This window comes from Vanellus vanellus (genome assembly GCF_965231255.1).
Source record: "Vanellus vanellus genome assembly, chromosome: 5".
Classification (NCBI taxonomy): domain Eukaryota; kingdom Metazoa; phylum Chordata; class Aves; order Charadriiformes; family Charadriidae; genus Vanellus; species Vanellus vanellus.
In genome coordinates this window covers 67,008,589-67,026,710 of record NC_138910.1, presented here as the reverse complement: position 1 = coordinate 67,026,710, position 18,122 = coordinate 67,008,589, and the positions used below count along the sequence as shown (strand labels likewise).

The window sequence follows — 18,122 nt, the reverse complement described above, 5'->3', positions numbered from 1 at the left end:
TAGGGAGATTTTCTACAGTACACATCTGCAGTTTGCTGTATTGATCATTTGTATATTTGTTCAAAATCTTATCTGTCTGTGGTTTAATTTATGTAAAAGGTGCAGTAAGGAGCACTGAAGTTCAACTAGGTAAAGTGTTGGCATGTATATTAGATCTGGTGCCACAGACGTGTCCATGCTGGGGACATAAAATATCTAAGCAAAAGAAACCAACTCTTCCTGAGGATAGGAAGATACAAATTAAGAAAGACTAATGAAGTTGGAACTGTGACTTTGGGGCTTTTTTTGTTTGTTTGGTTGGTTGGTTTGGTTGGTTGTTTTTTTTTTTAAATCACTTCTGCATTTGCAAATCCTGCCTGCTCTGCTGCTTCCTATTTTCAGACATGGCCTGTCTGACTGTGCCCAAACAGGGGAGGGAGAAGCAGAGAGAAAAGAGGTGGGAACAGGAACATGCATTGCTGCCGTGTAGACAGGTGCCACTGTTTGCCCTGGCAAGGGGTAGAAGTGAAGAGAAATTTCCTTCTTTCCCAGATTAAGGACACAGCAGCAGTAGTGTAGCGATGTGACAGTTTCATGAAAGATGCTTTACTTAACATGGTACCCGGTCAAACTGTTTAAAGGTACACTTCCTTTAGCACACTGATGAGAATTAGTGCCTATATGACAGAAAAATAATAGTCCAATGCAATATATCCTTTAGGCTCAAACCCTTTTTTGTCTTTTTTTTAGGTTTCAGCCGAGCAGCATTACCGTTTGGTTTGGTTAGGAGGGAGCTCTCCTGCGAAGGCTACTCCATTGACCTCCGGTGTCCAGGAAGCGATGTAATTATGATAGAAAGTGCTAACTATGGACGGACAGATGACAAGATTTGTGATGCTGACCCTTTCCAGATGGAGAACACAGAATGCTTCCTTCCAGATGCCTACAAAATTATGACACAGAGGTAAAAATATGTATATATCATTTAGAGGACTAAAGAGGAAAAATGCCTGAATTAATACAATGAGAGATATATACTGTAGGAAATGCTGTTGTAGTTGCCAGTTTGCTGTTGAGTTAGTATTATTTCTATCTAGTAATATTAGAAGAAAAAAACCCTACCAGTTGCAATAGGTTTGTTGGTTTTGTTTTTTTTTTTTTTTAAATTCCATGAGCAAGAGTTAAAAAGCAGGAAGATAACTGCAAGGAGAATGGAAAAAATTCACTTATTTGGAGATTTCCTGTCTCCTTGTCTTTTAGGTGGTCAAACAGCACTCAGAATGTGTCCAAATGGCTGCTGCATTTTTTAGTAACTTCTACATTCCCTGGCAAAGTTACACATTTCCTATGAATTCAGTAAATCATTGCTGTAGTTCCCACATGTAAAATGCATCCAATGGAAATGCCATAATGATTAAATGCCAGGATGATTATATTTTATTATGCATGTGTGTACAGAAGCATATATGCATATAAACACAAGCTACATTATGTCTTAGTGACAGTGATTGTTATTCAGAGAAGACAGTCAGAAGAGCCAATAAAAGTGTTTTCAGTACAAAAGGTGCATCAGAACTAAAATTCACAGAAATTCTTGTAGTACAGGCCATATACGGGCAGCAGTCACCTAGTACTGACAATTGTGGAAATGTCAGCACAAATCAGTCCCTGGCATTGTTACTGCCTTAAACTACAAGCCTGAATAAGTTCAGGATCGGTGGGAAGCTTTCCTGCCAGTGCATTTTCCTAGGGTGAGAAATCTGAACAAAAAGAGGATGGGAATAACCTGGGAGATTTCTGATGCACGTACACAGATATGTCAAATGAAACATGTAAGTTGTCCTGCATGCTGTGCTCCATTTACTGTGTCCTGTTTGAATACGGTAGCACTCAGTAATATATAGTCAGGCCTTAAAAATAATCTTTCATTTTGATTTCCCAATTCCCTCAAGTTTTCGTGAGTGTGACTCTTACAATTTTTTATCATTTTCATGTGAATACATGGATGTTCCCTACTTCTGTAGTGAAATATACGGGCTACATCTCAGGCTTCAATTTTGAATGCTGGAGGTAAATTAAGGATATCGGGCCTTTTATTCTTGTTCTGTGTTCAACCTGTGACTTGTTCTATAATCAGTAAGGGAAAGGCTCCATTGCTCCGCTAGTAAAAAGGTAATATAACTTCTTTAAATCATGTTTGAATTATCTTTTTGTGGTTCTAGTTCGTTGTTGTTAATTAGATCGAGCCAGATTTCCATTGAGACTGCAGCAGCAGTGTCATCATCCTCTAATCTGTCAACTCCCTTTGAAACCACCTTCAATTGCTTTTGTAAATGTAGGGCCTCTCTGTAGACTTCCTTGTTGTGTAAAATGCATGTTGTGTTTTGATCAAAGTCCTCCTTATGTTCACTGCAAATATACAGATTAAGGTAGTCAGAGACAAATATAGAGGCACAATCTTGCTTAAAGTGACATCAAACTGTTACTGGAAAGCTGAAATTTCAGTCCTCCCCTTTCAATTAATCAACTGTAAGTTTATGATAGCAGAGACTATTTTTGAACTTCCCTAATCTTCCACTCTTACTCTTTTTTCAGCAGATTAAAATGAAGTTGTGATCACATGCGTGACATTGGTTCAGAATATCTATGCTCAGAGAGGGTTTTTCATTTTTGTTCTTTTCTTTTTGTCTGAACAAATGGCAAAGATCATTTGACAATTTTCTTTCTATTTTTGCCTGGCATTTATAGTAATTTGGAAGTTTGCTTTCGTAGTTTTCTTTCTCAGATCCTGTCATGAAGTAGAAAAGCTGTCTCTTTTGCCTTGTTTAATCTTTTCTCAAAATTGCTCAGTTTGTGCTATATTATAGAAGAACATTGCAAATTTCTTACGAAATATTAGAAGTTCTTTTATTTATAACTGCATGGGTGATCATAATTTTTTGTTGTCGTAAGGCAAAACTGTTGTTTGGTACTCAGCGCATATCCTTGATCCGATATCGAAAAGCATCACATCAGCTGTATTTTGATGCTAGTGATTGCATAGAAAAAATCTCACCTGAAGGACTATCAGATTCATTGGTTTCATTTTTTTTTTTTTAACTGACTAGAAAAAAACAATCTGTTAGAACATTTGACCACAGGGAAAACTTTTCTTCAATACCTATAGAAATAAGCAGCAATAGTTTCTAGATTGCTACTTAAAATCTTACAGTGTTTACTTGTAAGGACTAACGACATGTGTTTATCACTTCAGCCAGCAGTGTTTTTACCACTGCGTTTGACCACTCAATTCAGTTTAGACCTGCAGTTAAATGTAGTTCCATGGCAATTATTAAATACTCGTCATTCATTTGCAACGTTACTCCACAGCTTTTGCACAGCAACTACATTTACTGCAGTGACAACATGAAAATACTAGCTTAATGAGATCAGTACTGTGAAATCTGAAGATTGAACAATAAGATGAGGTTTCCAGTTTAACACAAAGCCATGTAATCACATGCCCTGCTCGCCTTCCAGAGAATTTGAGATACTAGCACACAAGCTTTGCCAGTGTCCACTGATGCATCAGCTCCTCTTTCTCAGAATAAGCTGCTGCTTAATCTTTTCTCCCTCCCTTTTCTTCCTTTTCTGCAGTTCTCAAAAGATTTTTAACTTAATGCTTTCCTAGGAAGCCTGACTAGAACACTAATGACTTCATTGCTTTGCTTTTACCTTTGTAAAGTAGTTATTAAATTTTTAGTCCCTGATTGAAATTATGTCCCAATTATTCTAGAATAAAGTCTTTCAGATGTATTTAGATTCCATGTAAACTTCAGACTGGCACGATGAAAATTAAAGCTTTGAAGAAAGAGACTAGACCTTTAGAAAATCCCTCACCCCTTTCACACTTCTCTGATAATTAACCCCGCCATTTGCATACAGTCAAGTTTGAGAGATCCTACCACGCGCTAAAGTTGAGTGTAGAAATAAACTTATTTCTAGAATATCTGGTGAGGGAGTAGTGTAAGCGAGTGGCAGAGGACCCACATTTCAGGCAGCTAGATCTTAAAGTAGTCAAACTACTTGGTGCTCCGCTGTCCTTTACCAGGCACAAATCTCCTCTGTTTCCTCTTCGTTTAAAAAGAAATTAAATGAACAAGGAAACAGAAGATGCAAAGCAGCCTGAGGAAATTGCTCTAGTTGCTCGCTCATAAAGCGTGTTTGTGCGGCTGTAGCCAGAAACTGTGACGAGACTTTGAAGTTGATAAGGCTAACTACTACTGCTCTTTATAGGCACAGCAGAGATTGGAAAATTAACATGATAAAATTTACTTACGACTTAGTCTTAAGTCCACTTCCATTGTAAGTGGATTGCAGGTGGATTGTGTGAGTCATATTCAAACCGCCTGTGCATTTATGGGGCCTTTGTGCCTCCAGTGTCAACTTCAAAGCCCCGCTCTGCAGGCTGCAACTGCAGGTGGATGGACCATAGATTTGTCTTGGGGCAGGCACTAAGGGTTACATAGATACCACATAGTGTTTGGATTTCTGTTGTATTAGTTTAAAATAATAACAGATATATAAAAGTACTTGTAAGTACACACTTGAAATACATTTCAAAGTCAAAGGCATATTGTGCGTGTAATTTTGTAGTGGAACAATAAGCTGCTAAGATGCATTTTTGCCTGCTGGGACCTTTTTCTTCTGAATTAGAATATGCTTTTTTTAGCAGGAATAATTTTTCCTAGTCCTAAACTTTTTGTTTAGGAAAAGTTCCCAATTATTTTAAAGATTAGATACCATAACTATCTTTGTGATTCCAGTACGGTGCAATTAGATGATATTTTTTGCCTGTGTATTTAAATAGCCACTTGGGTAGCGTGGCAGATAACAATTTTGAATAATATAATTTTAAATCTTGAGAAATCCAATATTTAGAAAATGTCAGGTCCATTCTGATTTGTACACCTTATGTTTTGAGCAATTTATAGTTATATCTCTTGACGGGGCTTGTAGAAAATTAACATTTTGTATTTAAAGAAAATACAGCCTATTAACTCTGAATCTATGAAATTGTTTATTTAGATGGAAAATTCAAGCATTTAATGTTGACAGCTTGGTGACAGAAAGAAAATACTGTTTCCCTCTTAAAAAAGGCTAAAATACCTTGAATTTTTAAATAGGCACTTCTAATCTGTGTTCTGATATTGAGAGCATAGTTGCGATCATTAAAAAGAGGAACAACTCAAAATGTTTAAAACTTCAGACTTTGCAGACCATGCAAACATCCACATTAAAAAATATAATCTCACAGTTGGTGTATTCAGTTTGGTTTTGATCTGCAACAGAAAGGCGGTTACATCAGTCCTGCACTGAAATGGCCTTGAAATTCTATTTTCATCTACAATTGATACTATAATTGTAGATTTATGTGATCTTTACATCTTTACTAAACATATTTAATCGGTATAATTCTGCTTTTTAAATGTGCACAAACGAAGCAAACCTCATTATAATACACAAGCATAAATATAAAAATATGTTAGCTTTAATACATGAACTTAGGGAACTGTAATTTTTTAAAATACCCTTCCCTTTTAAAACATTGCTGCAGAAAAGTAAAAGGATTAAGAGGAATAAATCCTCTACAGCAGTGAGTGTTTTTTCTGTTGCACGTATCCTGTTCTATCTATAGCACATGCAGCACATGTACCTTCAATTACCATGTCCATCATGACACCAGTGAAGAGTTCATGCTTGGGTTTTTGTTACCATGAACTTTTCTCACGTGGTAATACTCTTAACCTGTTACGTCCATCATCTCTCCGCAAGACAGCTGCGCTTAAACGGAGGGTCTTCAAAATATAAGCAAAGTGCCTCCTGCCCCACAGAGCGATCAAGGGAAAGCTGAAGGAAGCAGCTTTTCCATTCCTTCTCCTGCAACTTTATTTTTTTTAACTTAATCCTTCCCGACGGGAGAGGGGGAGAATCGAGATATTAATTCTTTTCCACCTATTCACGTGTCCAACAAATATGTCATTTTGAAAAATCCTGTATAAAGATGAGAGTGAGACATTCTTGAAAGAAAACAAAATGAGTTCTTCTCTGAAGACGATGCATCTCTGGAGTCCTCTGTCTTGTTCCTGCTGGTCAGGTCTGCAGAGGAAACATTGTCACACTCTATTAGTGTCCTTCCAAGTGAACAGAAATTTGGTCTGATCCATAATGTGAGGTAATAAAGAAAATCTTCCACTGGGCTCCAGGCTTGGATGGATAGTGGGTAAATCCCCTATAACTGATGAATCTCACTGATCAGAGTGAAAAGGTCTGGCCAGAAGCAAACCTCGGACAGGGTGTCTTTGCTGGTAGAGGGCAAAACCTGCTGTGGGATCCCCTCAGAGCTGAATCCCAGCCTTTGCAAGACTTCTACAAAGAAGCATTTTAGTGCCTCAAAAATAGCTTCCGCAGACAGGGCCCACGGTTGATTCAGTGTTTTAAACTGTAGCACGCTTCAGATTTGCATTTCTTAATGTGACTTAAAACAGTTTTCACGGACAGGATTTTATCCTCTGCCATTCACAAATGACGGTGATTGTGGTAATGGCTCACTTTTACTTCGGGGGTCTGCCAGGCTCAGACAAGGGCTCTGCTGACCCCTGCTGCTATCCTTGCTTCTTCCCTTGCTTTTCCTTCTGCAGCCGAAGATTGCCTCCCTTTGCTAAAGATAGTACGGAACAAAAAGTGTCTCAGAATAAGAGATATACTTTACCTTTTTCTATTTTCTGGTCACTAAGAGCTTGCGTATCTGTCCTTTTTGTGTCAGGGAAATACCGGTGTTGATGCTAGGATAGCACAGGCTGATGTGATATGGATAAGGTACGTTCTCGGAATTTATGCACGTCGAAGTTTCTGTGGTACTGATGCTGATCTCATGTACGAGGTCCTTCTTTTGCTTTAGCATGCCAGTGGTTTCTGTTTCAGCTTGCTGACAACTGCTTTACAAAACATTTACCATACAAGATTATCAACATTACATGTCTTTTTTAAGCATCGTTTAAAAATGAAGGCTTGTACTCCTCTGAAACAGACGTAGGTCTTAGTACGGCAGTCACCCCCGCGAGTATTTTGATGTAGCAGAAGCTTAAAATGCTCTTTATTTTTAAACTAAGCTTTTCACAATACTGGCCCGTGGCTGGACTGATTTTTGTTTTGGTTTGGTTTATTTTGTTTTCTATGTGTTAGTCACAAGACTTAGTTATGACTCAAATGTAAAGAAAAAAGCAGAAATACATGAAGCCTATTTTCGTGAACTAGGCATAATCACATAGCCTAGAATATTCAAGAAGCATGCTGTATTCCTTGGTTTTATTACAGAAAAAAACAGTAATATCTGTGACTGAGAAGAACCTTATCTGGCATTATGAATTTTCACTATCATTAATTCCTAATTTGAAAGGAGTAGGTCTAGTTTACTCATTAAAAATAGGAGGTTTTATTAATGGGGTTGTTCCATCGTGGCATTACTTAATAAATTAAATACAAATCCTCATATTATGAGGTTCTGAGCAGTGAGGTAAGGTGAAATAGCAGTCAGTGGTACTTGATCAGCTTTTCGCAGTGTGTTCTGTTATTATTTTCCGCAGAAGAGATTATATTACACGTGTGCAAACACATAGCACACACGTGATGTTGTAGTAACGGCATTGGACAAGCTACAAAGGAAACAACAAAAGGATCATTGATACCAACTAATGACGTGTAAAATTTAGACTCGGTTTACTTCAGAAAAGATTGGATTCATTATTTTACCAGGGTGTAGGTTGATAGTTTACTTAGTGATTTCATATCTTACATTTAAGTTATTTCCTTTATTATTGGCAAAAAACACCATCAAATTCTTCTTGAGCCAGTGTATTTCTTATCTGGCAGGATAGTATATACGTAGTTATCAGTGTTTCCTTGCTGTTCATGGGTGAAAATAAATATAAATAACTATACATACGTATACATAGATTTTTAAGTATTATACTCTGTTTCTTGTCTGTTTGAGCATCATATAAAATACATGCTTCAGACTGTAATTTTCTTGGGCTTTTTTTCCAGATTTCTGAAATGGGCTCTACTAGGTGCGCATACTGTTTAGTCTACAGTTAATCATGTAACCTATGTTTTGAGTATGTAGTTACCTCTCTTGGTAATTTACTAACATTTTTGACAACTTGACTGAGACAACATTGCTTAACCTTCAGGTGAATTTTGTGTTCTCTTGGACGAATTTGTATGAATTTTATATAGTTTTTTAATTTCTTGTCCAGCCAAGATAAGTTCCTGGTTCAGATGCACTCAGAACTTTATTATTAAAAAAAATTCTGATTTACTTATATATTACTGTGCCAAATTTAGTCCGTATAGAATAATACTGTAATAACTGAAGCCTATTAATTCCTCCCACCCCAATATATCCTCTATAATACTTAGCCAAAACAGCTACATTATCTGATAAGTTGATTTAGGACTTTATACATGTGTTCATATAGCCATTTATCTCAACCCTTGCTGAGGAGACCTTTATTAAGCTGTGATGACTGCTGAATATGAAATGTAACCAAGATTATTTTTTTATTCAAATATAATTTAAATATTCATCAAAGAGGAGTTATGCTTGAAACTGACAGAGACTATTAACATCAAAAAATATAATTAACTGCACTGGGTATCATGAAGCAGAGTTAGCCAAATAGCCGAGAGGTCTAATTGCTCTAGAGTCTGAGAAGCAATAGTTTTATTTTATACTGTTGCTGTGGAATTAATAGTGATGTGGTTTCCTATGCGAGGCAATTAAAAGCTGCCTGTTAAGGTTCATTGCACTATAGGAAATCCGTTGAATATCACTTAGTAAACAGAACTGACATGGAAAAGGTACATGAAGATGGGCAGAGCAGGGGTATAGATCGTAAATTAGGACAGATTAATATGAATTAAATATATGTAAGTAAATTATGAGTACTTTTTAGTGTTATAAAATCAGCAGTAGCAATGAAAGTGAAAGGTTTTCATTAGTAACACAAAGGAAATAGAATTTAAAGTTTATTACAGTGAAGCTGTTTAATTCAGAGGAAAGGAATAGAAGAGTAACATGGGTTTAAAAATTAAGAAGTAGCTACAGAGTAGTATAGAAATGAGCAGATCTCATTCTGGAAATTTCTTTCTGCCACAGAATAATCTCCTACTTATAATAAAATGAACCTTCCGACCTTTGTGGCTCAATTAAGCCTTTTAGTTGAATTCAACAAGAAAAAAACTTCCTTATTGAATCCCATAGATTCTGCCTGTGCCCAGGCTATACAGTCTAAAAAGGGGTGGCCATATTCATGGCATTTTGACATTAATGAGGTTGCTGAAATGGAAAAGTTTAAGGATCAAAGATACAAGCAATAACAGTATTTTACAGCATTTCTTTTTTCTCTCTCTAATAATAAAATTGCAATCTAATTGCTTAATAAATGGGCCATGATTACTGAAAGACATAGATAATTCCCCGCTTTGCGTTTTATTTTCTACATATTGCAGAACAATAATTAGCAAAAATGGTATGGCCACAAATGAAAGAGGTCTTTTTTTTTTTTTTTTTCATATAATAGCTGTGAATGAAAGGAGTTTGCATGTGGGTTCTTTAATTTAGTATGATAGTCAACTTCGACGTTTTTAAGAAGCAATCTCAAAAACTAGTGTTGTACTGGTAAAAGAAAATCAAACAAAGAATTCAACTAGAATTTGTGTTTTATATAAAGATTGTCTGGCTGTTTCATACATTATTTAACATGCTTACCCTGTTTATATCAGTGACATAAGAGTGCGTGCTACTTTCTCAGAAGAGTACTGTTTTTGCCGCTTCACAGCACAGTGCCTTGTACTCCCAGGCTTGCACATGGTGTTAGCAGATATTTAAAGCACTTCAGCCTAACATTTTATAGGTCATGATGAACTGAGCCTATAAAACAAGCTACTGCAATGAAGTTAATGCAGTCTTAAGAGTGTTACATAGAGCGAATACTCAGTATTCAGTATATTTTTAGCCTGCTGTAGGCACATCAATGGGGAGGAAAGGTTCTTACCACATAGAATTTTTCCATGTCAAACCTGCTTTATAACGCACTTGCAGTGCAAAATCTTTACTACAAATTTACTATTGAAAGCCATTCTTTTTTTCAGGTTTTCACTACAATACAGCACCTGTCGGAACCTTTGAATTGCGATTTCTTCTAACACACACACACGCGTGCGCATGCGTGCACACACACACAGGCACGCACACACACACACATGCACACACAAAACAGGTCCTGTAACATTTCAAAAAGAAATTAGGTAGCAGAATCATTTCATTGAGCAAGCTGCCCTGGCCAAAGTCATACGGTTCAAACACCTTAGGGGAAGAAGTCTTACTACTTCTTAATGACACCGAGCTGTATAACGTTTCATCTATCAAGATATATATTTTGCTGTTGTATGTGCAAAGACATCTATATTCCTTTCCTAGTAGTAATCCGTGATCTTTAACCTTACTGTTCATTGCTTCTCAGATATCTTGCTTCTTGTGATATATGTCTATATGATGAAGAAGCAATTTTGAAATGTATTTAATACACATATTTTCCCAGCACTGTAAAATTTTTGTTTCACCGTAATTCAGAATTTGTGCTCCTTTTCAGCTATTTAATACATTAATTTAGGCTGTGTTGTAAGTGTAACAATAACGTGACAGTCCTGAACCCATAACCTTTCCCTGTTTACTGAATTTCTTAACAGCATTGAACTCAACTGTACTATGACACTCGTGAAGCTGTAGGTGTTTTCTCATCTAGAATGTAGTAGCACCGATACTGCTTTCAGTATATTATTCTAGTGCCAGCATCACTGGTGGGTATGAAAAACACCGTTACTTTGTATATTTAGCTTTCTTAGATAATTTTTCTGCCTTTGTGACAGAGATACAGCAAAAGAACACCTCCTGGAGTCACATTTAAAACAGGAGCACTTTGAGTAATGTGCTGTAGACAGAACACATATGAGTTAGTGCTCAGTTATCATGAATGCCATCAGCAATGCCTTGTTGCTTTCTTATCAGCCACTTCCTGCTGTCAGCCCAGTGCTTATTTCAATAGAAAAGGATTTGCATCAAATGTAATACAGTATTATGTATGGCTAACATGGGGTTTTTAATTGTGCAGGCACATGAGACTCCTTCAGTGGTAGACAGTTTGATAAAAGGATTAGATCATGAATATTTTTGACACAATTAAAGATTATCCGTGCACTGACAGAGTCAAGCCTGTGAGTTTTCTGATGTGTTTTTTAGAGAGGTGAATCTGCTTGACTTGTGTGAAAACCAACTGCAGAATATGCAGGAGTTTTGCAGATGTAAAAAGAAGCAAACGAAAGCGGCCCCCTAAACTTTCTTGGGCTTTAAACGGGAAGTTCCAGGAAGCAGAGAGCACATGGCTCAAATGAGTAACTTAATCCCTTAACTTCAAATCACAAAGAAGAAAGTGGGATTGTGCTTTCCAAGTTAGGGCAGAAGGATACTTCTGCAGGAGAAGTCCTATACCTGGAAGCCCTGCAAGCTTTCCAGATGATAATTAAACCCAGACATCACTGTAGGTAATGAATAACAGTTCTTTTGTGGCAGGCGTTCGTCTCAGAAGAAAAGAAAGTACTTGTAGTGAGGACTCTCAGACACATTTTAATAGGAAATGACACCACTGTTACAGAGTTGATTAAAGGCCTTACCAAGGGACAGCACTTCTGGAAAAAATCAGCAGATGAAATAAGAAAAGTTGTAATTTTATTATGAGTTATCGGTTAAATATATATAACTTTAAGGCCATGAAATCTGCATTAAAAATTATGAGGAAAAAGACCATACCGTCTTGCTAGCAGGTTGCACTTTTATAAATCTCGTAAAATAACCAAGTTGTCTTTTGGCCCCTTGCTCAGCGTTTTGCTTTGAGTTCTGTTGAGCCGTCGAAATGAGTCACTCCATAGCCCCGTGGAATTGGTAGATATGCAGCAGTGGGCACATGGCCTCTGTTGATGAAAATTATAACCCAAAAAGGGGATATTCCCCAAGGCAAGTTTACAACAAACAATTTATTCCTTTTCACCCTGTAAAACTCATCTTACATGCAGGATCTCTTGCATTATTACAAACTCTAATCCTCTGAGTGGGTAATTAACGGACCAGAAAAGCCATTTGTGGAAAGAAAGAGCCATAAGGGTGAAAAATATTTCTCCACTGAATGATCTTTAAGGAGTAAATAATTACAAGAGTGAGAGGTTTGGGATGACCAATCTAAATCTGAACATAATTAGGATGAACACAGTTTGAAAATCGAAGCAGTTGGCATGTGCAACAATTCTCATATCAGAAGACTAATTAAATATTTAAAAGCCCCAAACCCCTCACTATTCACAGAAAAATAACCTGCCACAAAAGGGTCTGTAACTTTGCAGATAATTAGGAAGGGTTACAAGGGGAAAAAATCACAGATTGGCTCCAAGGTTCTGCAAGGTCACGTCTTATTATGGTGTATCTTTTATATGGTCTGATAACAAGTTTCTTGCTAATTTAATCTAAGTAGGGCATCCCATAGTGATTTCCCATTTCCCTTGTTAAAAATCTGATCATTTTTCTATATGCAAACTGCAATAGGTGAACATTTTTATAAATAATTGCTCCTAATTGATACAGGCTATAATATTTTTTAATTATTCAAGGAGAATGCATGTGTTAAAGTTCAGTTAGGGTTGCCCCCACTACACCCCCCATTTGAAATTGTCCTCAGCCTGTCCATTGTGGAGGGAAACCAAAGGATCCTATGAAATCATGTTGCCTCAGCCGCCAATTCTGTAAATTGGTAAGTCTCACTTTCCTGTTAGAGCTAAGGTGTATTTATGTAGAATATGCATTTCTGCAGACGGGAGAGCTGTGTTAAACTCAGGAGACCCATAGTGAGTCAAGTTGAATTTGCATTGACCTGGAGGTCCAGTTGAAGCGTGAACAGTGGAAGTGTACTAAGGCTTCTGCGTTTCAGAAGCTGCAGTAAGAAATCACACCTGTCATTTGAAATACCTTATTTTAGTAATTAAAGCGGGTGATTTTTAAAATTTATTTAAGATCTGTGCAAATTAATTTGAAGGATAAAGCTACATGGTTTCAATATTGTAATTCTTCGAGTTACTCATTTGATAATGACTCAGAAGCTGTCTTAAGTGACATAACTTTTAACTACATTATGAATATGCTGAATGCCAAGCCATGGATAAAAAAGATCGACAGTGCTACAGAAAAAGAGTTTTAAAGGGTTTTGACTCTTATCCTGTGCTCTCTTCCTGTGAGTCTTCTTCTGCAAGTCTATTGCAGCGTTATGCCTAAGCATCAGGCACTGTGCCTCAGGATTTTCGGTTGGATTTTGTGTGCGCTCTGCTCTAGCACTGCACCTCAGAAATAAACTTCCTTTCATAAAGCCCTGATATTATTACCCAACCCTGCGTTTCTCCCCTGAAACCTGCTCAACCCACAAGGCATGATGCTGCACTCAAGCTCACTCAGTGTGAATAATCTGTGTAAATTGCTCAGATATTACGGTGCTGCACTACTGAAGTTTTCATTAGTAAATAAGCATAGCTTCAGGCTATTTATTTTGTCTAAATGGTGAAACATTTAATTGGATCTTTTGAACTGATTACTTTTCAGCAGCGCGGATCTGCTTGGCTTAGTTGGTGTACTAAGACATACACTGCCTGTAATCCCATGCTGCATTTTGCCTGCAATTATGCATGCACATAAATGATATGACAACTTTGTGAATATGACTTAATGTCCATTTCTTCTTCCTCAGGTGGGGTGGCGCTAGAAACATTTTCTCTTCTGCTTGATACTGTTAGAAGGTCTGGGTTTGGTTTTCACCGGGAGATCGTTCCATTCACTTGGCACATCTTGTTGCATCTTTTGATACCGAGTTTTCCTGTCGGTTTCCTGTCAGAGCTTTACAGTCAGTTCCTCACAGGCTCTGGTAGTTCCAGTAGGCCTTTCACATACGAGGTAGAAAGTAGTGGGGATAGAACGACGGGATTATAAAAGCACCTAAAATTACCGAGAGAAGGCAGGAGGTATGTATTCCACTGGAACCTTCCTGTTTTATCTGATGCTTCAGTTTCAGGTTAATAATAACCCCATAACAACAGTGTTTACACCAATAAACAAAGTACTGGAACAAGAGTGAATTGTAACAAGAAAAAAATATCTCTGGTAGCTTAGATGTGAGTAAGTGAGAAGATTTGTCTTTTTAATAGTGACTGCTTTGAACTTAGAGAACATGAATACTAAAAGGCAAATGGGTCATAACTAAATGTATTAAAATTGTAAGAAGAGGCTGAAAGGAAGAAATACTCTGTTAAATTACTTTGCCATACAAGTCTGATAGGCATTCACTGATAGTGAATCAAACTGGGTAATCCTAAGAAAGGGCCCGTGGGGGTTGCATATTTTCTGTTGTGTTTTACCGTCTATTTGTAGTTTTCATCCTTAATGCGTACCCTTAGACTCCCACAGGATTACATGGCATAAAGAAAACACAGTTAAACATTATTGCGTATTTATTGTGCAAAAGGAAACAATGCTATGGTGCACCTTCTTCTACAATATTAATTATACACTATTTAGCTTCCTTATGTCATGTTTGCTCAGTAATCGGGAAATTTCAACAAATCATCAATGTTATATTTAAAAAGAAAGTAGAAACAGTTTTCCCAGGGTTTTTTCCGCAAAAATATTTTTCATCCAAAGCCACCAGGTTTATTGCTGTAGTGTTCATGTTGCCAAGTGCATAGAAAATCCCAAGTCTGGGTTGTGAACATTCAAACCAATTTCTAGCATGCCTTACTGCTTTAGTGGTCACAGGAAGATCTTCAATATTTAGAGACAATTTTTACAGCCAAATTCTGCTTTCATACGTGCTCATGTATCTCCTTTTTCTTTTTTTTTTTTTTCTTAGATTATGAAAACTACTACCACAGCACATTAAATCTGGTTTCCCTTTGAGCTAGGTGAAATTAGTAAAATTGGTGCTTTTGTTTTTTGTTGGTTGTTTTTTTGGTTTGTTTGTTTTGTTTTTTTTTTTCCCCTGCATGCTCATTCCCCCATAATAGTTTTAGGGATTCTAACTTGAAAATAATTTTTAGAAAATCTTACACATGAGCAAGCAAAATTGCCAGTGTGGCATCCTGTTTTTTTTAAAAGCCAGGATTGCATGTCTGTCTTCAAGGCAGCGTGGCTCCGTAGGGATGCGTGCTCTCACTCTTCCTGCATGGGTAGTGTTAGGCTACTGCTGCTGCGGTTCCTGCAGCGCAGCAATGGCCAGCCAATGCTGCTTGAACTCAGGGCTTTATGGCAAGGCTGGGGTTTTTTAGCAGATCTTTTTTTCAGGCTTTGGTTAGGCCCAATTTGCTAACTCATTAGGTTTCGGTGTGTAATAATTTATTTCTTGTGAGGTGAATTTGAAACTCAGAATTTAAATACATTCCTTTAAATAATTTTATCTACTGTGGTATGTGTGCGTGCATACATATGTATCTATACACCCCTAAAATAAAGTCTCTGTTCTCTGGCTATTTCATATGTAAGTTTTGTACATACTTTCTGAGACCAAATTAATAAAACATAGCATTTAAGTAATATCTGACATCTTCATACATATGTAACTTTGAGTTTAATAACAGGAGTGGAGGTCTAGTGAATATGCATACAAAAGCAGAAACACATCTCACATGGCTGTTGTAGACCGTTAGGAATACATATGTAAAGACAGCCATTTACTCCGGGTAAAAAGGTTCAGGAATTCAATTTAAAATATGCTGTTGTTAAAAGTCAATACATGAAGTGTAGTCATCCCACATTCCCATCTCTTTTTACTCAGACTGCAGCTCACCCAGGGTGAATAAGGAACAAGAAGACCATATGGAGTATGTGGTGCTACAACTCAGAGTTTACGTGCTTCAAGTGGTGTTTAAGCAGGTTGCTGCAGGCAATATGTAGGAACATGTCATCATGCTAGCTTTTAAGTATTTAATCAATATGCTGAAAGAGAAATATTGTCAGATCTGACTTTAAAGTTTCAAAACATACCAAGACAGCATTTTTTTAATGTATTGACAATTTTATTACAATGAATTTTATTTATCAAACATGGCTTTATACAGTATTTTTTTTTTTATTTTAAAGTGAAGTACACTTGACTGTTTTCTGTGTTTGCCAGTTTTACCTTACTTTATGAAACAATGCATTCACAGAAATGCGGCATTGGGTATACCCAAAATTATTTTGACAGCTCATTGCTGGCTAGACATGAACTCATATCCTTTTCGAAATAACATTGATGTTTCTTTTATGTTACTATCTTTGTCAAAGTTATTTATGCGGAACAAAAGCATTTGAAGGATAAATTGTAACGTGGACGTTATTTCCTACGTACCTTAACTTTGCAAACCAGTTCAAAAGGAACTGTGTATATCTTTATGTGATTGATGAAAGATGACCTCTTCCCTCAGTCAATCTGTTTGATCCCTGTAATGCTAACGTATTTCCAGAATCTGCTTCTCAGATTCCAGTACTTCACTTTCTGGTCCAGTCGTGACACACTGTGTTTTTAATTTTAATGCTGGAGTATTTGTTCAAGTCCATAGATTTTGCATTTTTAATCTTCCTTAGAACAGTGGTGAATAATGGCCCTTGGCAGGAGATAATGAAATTTTCTTAATTTATATTTTCGAGCCGAAGCTTCAATTGAAAATGGCATCTTGTGGCCCGCAGACATAGCTCTAGTGCAAGTTTCAGGGGAGCTGTAATAATAATGCAGTGCCAGCGGTGACGGGGAATGATAGGACAGTGAAGAAGTAATTTAAGAAAGAAAAGAGAATGTACCAAAGCTTTATTGTAGCATATCTAATGATCTGCTGAAGATTCCCAATAGCTTTTGGAGCATGACAGGAGAAACTAATGTTATCTTGCCAAAACAGAAGCCCCTGCTTAATCAGCAGAACAAGATTATTGATTAAAACACCTCACACAATAGATTGCACATGGAATCTCATCTCCATACATTGCATATGGAAAAGTGAAATAATGAGCATAAGATAATAAAAAAAGAGCAAAAGCAATTTGTTGGGAATTGTACAAGTCAAGATTAGAGTTGAAATGCAAACAAATTATCGTGGAAAGTACAGCTGTCCTTAAAGCTGGGCACAGAAGGGGATGGATGCAGCAGGGACATGGCTACATCGCGAGCAGAAGATAGTTGCTCACAGCCCTGCTGGAGCTGCTTTACTTTCCTTTTTTTCTATATTCATCTGAAATGTGAAAGGGCCATTCCTCATTTGCACAGTCTTCTTCCTGAGGTGAAAGGAGTTCAGACATTGTACTGTAACTGTTAATTAACCACTCCATTTGATTTTTAGATTACTTTAAGTGATGCATCTGCATTATGAAAATGTAACCTTTCTTCATTCATACTAAAATACTGAAGAAATGAGTGTTAGAGTACACAATTGCTCCTTGCCGTCATGAGAACAGGGATACTTCCTACAGTTCCCCTTGCAAAACTCTTGCTGCTGCTAGCACAGGAACCTTGAATTATCATTCCTTCAGTACTACAGTTAGTCTTCTCCTAACTAGGGTTTCAAATTTAATTCCTATATTACCTTTCCTAAATCAACTGTTATTGAGTTTATATAGAGTTCTTTGCAGATATGCTTTATTTCCTTGTAAATGACAGAGTCATTGTATCATAAATCTTTCTGAATATTGTGAATGTCTTAAGCGTGAAGACATTGCTCGGCGTGAGATCATATGAATTTTAAGATTGTACATAAAAAAACTGAGAATTTGCGTATTTTAACATATGCTAGGGAAGTATGCAGTTAACTAGATTACAGAACACTTAAAAGCTACAGAAAAGTTAAACACTAGATTACAGACACTGAAGCACTAAAGTATTTGTGATTTGACTTCTTAAATTTGCAGAAATTAGAGCTGGTTTATAACATGCCTTCAGTTGGAGCTATTCTAAAAGAGTTTGAGTAGATGGACCAATCTAACAGTACAT

The 18,122-nt window shown here is 36.9% G+C and overlaps 1 protein-coding gene across 1 annotated transcript in view; it reads left to right on the top strand.

The window, feature by feature from the left end:
* The window catches only part of ADGRL2 (adhesion G protein-coupled receptor L2), a 161,837-nt gene that overhangs the window by 88,895 nt on the left and 54,820 nt on the right, over nt 1-18,122 (top strand). The window contains exon 3 of the mRNA XM_082483169.1: nt 730-943. Within this exon, the coding sequence (XP_082339295.1) occupies nt 730-943 (214 nt within the window). The remainder of the gene's footprint in view (nt 1-729; nt 944-18,122) is intronic.